This window comes from Myotis davidii, unplaced genomic scaffold (assembly GCF_000327345.1).
Source record: "Myotis davidii unplaced genomic scaffold, ASM32734v1 scaffold455, whole genome shotgun sequence".
Lineage (NCBI taxonomy): Eukaryota > Metazoa > Chordata > Mammalia > Chiroptera > Vespertilionidae > Myotis > Myotis davidii.
Genome location: NW_006287459.1, coordinates 1128526 through 1133420, shown reverse-complemented (window position 1 = coordinate 1133420; position 4895 = coordinate 1128526). Strand labels below are relative to the sequence as shown.

The 4895-nt window shown below is 37.7% G+C and overlaps 1 protein-coding gene across 1 annotated transcript in view; it reads left to right on the top strand.

The window, feature by feature from the left end:
- The window catches only part of LOC102770550 (cytochrome c oxidase subunit 7B2, mitochondrial), a 58361-nt gene extending 54041 nt beyond the window's left edge, over nucleotides 1–4320 (top strand). Inside the window, exon 2 of the mRNA XM_006759245.2 lies at nucleotides 3944–4320. Coding sequence (XP_006759308.1) covers nucleotides 4001–4246 — 246 coding nt within the window. The 5' untranslated portion in view covers nucleotides 3944–4000 and the 3' untranslated portion in view covers nucleotides 4247–4320. The remainder of the gene's footprint in view (nucleotides 1–3943) is intronic.
- Nucleotides 4321–4895: the final 575 nt, after the last annotated feature.

Genomic DNA, 4895 nt, shown 5'->3' with positions numbered 1-4895 from the left:
TTTAATATTTTAATTTAAAATAATCTCATACATGTAAAAAAAACTATAAAATACTACAACATGTTATATGCACCCTTTACCCAATTTCTTAGGTGTTAATAATTTAAACATTACTATTATACAACTAACAAAATTTGAAATGTATTTTTCTTATAATCTCTAATGTTATTTAATCCATTTACTTTGTTTTTGTTAATCTTCACCCAGTGATATTTTTCCATTGAATTTTAGAGAAAGTGAAGGGAGAGAGACATTGATTGGTTGCCTCCTGCACATGCTTTGGTAGGGACTGGGGATCAAGCCAGCAACTGAGAATGGAATCGAACCTGGGACCCTTCAGTCCACGGGCAAATGCTCTATCCACTGAGCAAAACATGCTGCAGCTTAATTCATTTACTTTTACTCTATATGTGTCTTTAATATATTTAAAGTGAGTTTTGTTTTTGATTCACCCTCATAATTTGTCTTTTAATTGGTGCATTTATGCCATTGACTTTCAGAGTGCTTACTGATAGAGTTACTACCATATCAGGTGGCTGCTGGGTCTCCTGGGGCGGGCCTGCCTTGCCTCCCAGGACCCACCGATTGGGTCCCCAGCGGCAAGGCCGGCGGGCTGCTGGGGCTTCTGGAGCCAGCCTGCCCTGGATGGCAGTGCATTGGCAGCTCATGCTTTCCTGCCCTGCCTGCAGTATGCAAATTAGCCTCCATCTTTGTTGGTGGTTAATTTACATATCATGCTGATTAGCCAATGGGAGGCGTAACAAAGGTATGGTCAATTACCATGTTTGTCTATTATTAGATAGGATAGATAGCATTAAATGGTTTTTATTATGATAAAATGTATCTAGCCTAGGTCTCATTTTCTCTAAACCTATTGCTGGAGTCCCAGGTTGAAATGTACTTCTCATATCTGGCCTTATATCCTCCCCTAGGACGGTGGGTCCATTTATTTCCTCATTTTATTATAAGGTTCTCAGGAGCAGGCATGGTATCCTTGCCTCCAGTCCAGCCCCCAGTACACAGTAGCCACTCAATAAATATATAGTAACCTGAACTGAACCATTTTCAAATAAAGGGCCATCTGTAGTAACCACACTAGAGTTGTTTGTTTCCAGCACTCAGAATTAAATATGCTTTAAAACATGACATAAGTGAAAAATGCACCAGATTTAGAATCAAAGGACTTGATTGAGTTCACATCTTGTCCTATCATCTGTTCTTCTGTTTGAAGCGCAGGTAAATAATTCCCATTTCACACCATCTTTCCAGATGTGGAAAATTCTGGTGTATATTCAATCAGTATTAGTTTCCTTTCTGTATTACTACTTTACTTCTTTTTATGACCTTTAGTGATTTGAAATGATTATTGTTATCAGTGAAACTTCAAATCTATATATACCTCCTTATCCCAGTTAAATTAGGTCTAGTATTAGTTATTTTTCCTGAACTGAACTTCAAAATTACTATATAAAATAGATAACACAACCTTTCCTTTTCATCCTCATAGGTTACTCTACTTCCTTGAATTGTTTATATTCAGAACATATTTCTTTTATTGCCACAAGCATGAGTGGACCTTTACTTTGTTCATATTATATAAAGAAATCTGTCTTCTGCCATCGTTTTTGTAGTTTGTTTTCACCAGAAAGCATCTACTTTAAGAAATATTTTCTTTGCCTGCATTTTATTATTCCACTATATGTCCCTTTTTAATGCTTTTGTATGGATATTAGAACCAGTTGCTTGAATTCTTTTGGTAATAGGCTTAGGGCTCTGCAGTAACACAAAATTTATTGTAGAAGTAAGTCATGTGGAGTTCAGCAGTACTCTCTAATCAGTGGGTTCCAAGCTCTTAAGTGTGTATTATAAACAAAAGTATATATAAGTAATACAGAAAAGCAGCTGAGACAGATATAGCTGATGCTGACAAGGAAAAAGGAATGACACGCCTACATTTTGTTTATTATACAATGAAATGGCAACTACAAACTACAGAAAGAGTTCTTAGAGGAAAATTCTAAGTAATGGGCATTTATCGGTATGAGAAAACTCAGGCTAGATGGAAAAGAAAAGCTGCTCAGACGTGGGAATAGCCAAAGGATGAACTGAGCTACAAACGGATGTGATCAATGTCACTAGAGACAAAGTATCTGAGTTTCAACTTAACATTGTGAGGATGGGAATAATGAAATCAATTTGTCATAAAGTAGCAGGCATGAGTCAGTGACTCACAAGAGATCCCTGTTATCACACATTATTGTTTGGTTATGTGCCTCCCTAAAGACTGGAAGCAAAGTGTGCCACAGTGCTTTTGTATTGGATTCAGGCTGCACCTTCATACCCTGACCCATCTCACCTTCAACCTGTTCTCTGAATTCAATACGAATTAAAACCTTGGAGAATTTTGGTGGAGAGATTCATGACTAATAGGAAAAACACTGTGAATATTTGGAACCTCAGAAAAAATGCATTTGGTTTTTGCCCTGTTTTTCACAATCATGAATACACTTACATTTTGGTAGAAATAAAAGAGAACCTTAGGATCTTGTTTCCTAGTTGGAAATAAAGTCATTTGAGTTGGCAAATCTTGGTGAACAGTTACAACACTGACCTCCGGCCCTTTTGTATCCATGTTGCTTGCATTTGGGCTACAGTTAGCTTCTGTCATTACTAGAGACAGAACACTGTTTGACAGTTTGCACAAAGAAGAGAAATAGACAGAACTCCTTCATGTGTTTCTGCTTCTAGATCTCTCTTTCAGTATAACTATTTCAAAAATAAAATAAATAGGGCTCTTATGACATGTACATTTGATTTCATGGTTTTTAAGTTATCAAGTTTAGATTTTTATGAGGATACCAATACTTACATTTCACATTGGTTCAAAAAAGTTATTTCTATGCTTTTGTCAGCCACTGTGTATGTAAGCTAGACCTCTTGCTCTTGAAGACCTTGCAGTCTACTGGAGGAAAATATGAAGATAATTCCTCAAAAGAATGACAAGAAAAGCCACAGGCTGGGAGAAGATATTTGTGAAAAACATCTCTGTTTAAGGACTACTATGTAGGTTCATTGATTGTAATAAATGTGCTACTGTGGCACAGGAGGGTGAAGCTATGCATGTGTGGAGTCATTGAATACGTGGGGACTCTGTACTACCCACTCAATTTTGCTTTGAACCCAAAACTGCTCTAAAAAACAACACCTTTAAAAATAATAAAGCCAGTGAATCATACTAGAGAGAGGGATTTTAAGAAGAGTAGTAGTGTAGAAAAGAGGCAGCTTATCCTAGGGAGGTTTTGGAGAAGACTTCCCAGAGGGCATGACTTTTAGAATGGGTTTTAAAGTATAAGCAGAATTTTACTTCTAGGAAGGTACATAGAGGAATTACAGGTGTAGAAGGAGATGAAAGGAAGAGAAGAAGGAGGTTAATAGGAAGGGAGAAAAGGAACAGGAGAAGGAGGATATACTCTGTGAATGGCCTGTAATTTCAAATGAAATTAGTTTGTTGTAAACATAGGCATGTCATTGGACTAGTGGGGCAAGTTGGGAATTTTAGTCCTTTTATCAGCCATGCTGATGAGTTTGGAGTCTGTCTGGAACAAGCCATTGGCTGTTTGCAAAGAATAGAAAAACTAATATCTATTATTGTGTGCTTACTTTGTGGTTGTTTTTGTTAAGGATTATCACATGTAATCCTCACAATACCCCCTGAAGTTGAACAGTATTGTCTCAGTTTGCCACTGAAGAAACTAAGGCAATGAGAGGTTAAATAACTGCACCAGCTCACAGCTAATCAGGGGCAGAGCTGAGACTCAAATCCGGACATCATGATGTCAAAACTCACATGACCAGCACACTTGAGAGGTGCTTTGGGAGAAACATTCAAAGAGAGAGTAAGTGAATGCAGATCAGATGTCATTGTTCATTGTTTGTTTTTCAGGTGTCTACAAGGAAATAGCCCGGAGGCTGCAATCAACTGCAATCCCTTCACACCTTCATGATGTTTCCCTTGGCTAGAAATATATTGAGAAGTGTCAAGATTAGAAGCTTTCAGCAAATAAGGGCAAGACAGAGCCACAAGAAACACTCCCCAGATTTCCATGATAAATATGGTGACACTATACTAGCCAGTGGCTCCATTTTCTGTGTTGTTGCATGGTTATTTACAGCTACACAGATTGGAATAGTATGGAACCTGTCCCCTGTTGGCAGAGTCACTCCACAAGAATGGAATGATAAGTAACCATCACAGTTACTGTAACACAGAATTGTCTCAAAACCAACCTTTCATTTAAGCACTCTGCTGCTCATTTAAATGTAGCATAATTTAAAAATTAAAATACATTGAAACCTTTAAAGCCATTGTAAGTAGTTATTATAATGCCTGGAAACATGGTTGTAAGAGTGGATATAAATTATAGGGAATTAGGAATAACAAATATTTGAAAGGAGAATTAATAAAGCATCTGTGCTTCTGGTTTGATGATTTACACCAGGTACCCTCAGTGGATATATACACATATGTACCCTAGGAGTAGTCTGGCAAGTCCTGTTGAATCTTTCTTAAAACATATTCACGATCTGACCATTTAACATCCTTCACCTTTCTCTCCCTGATCTGAACCATCACACTCTCCCTGGGATTATTATAAAAACTTTCTCGCTGGTCTCCTTGCTTCTACACTTGATGTCCCCCAAAGCCTGCCCCCTCTACCCTGCCATACTTAATCATTTTTAAGCACAGCAGCCAGAACAATCATTTAAAAACATGATATCACTCCTTTTCTCAAAACTCAATTGACTTTTAAAGTTATATACATACTGGAGGTCCGATGCATGACATATATGCATGGGAAGGAGGTCCCTCAGCCTGGCCTGCACCCTCTCCAAAG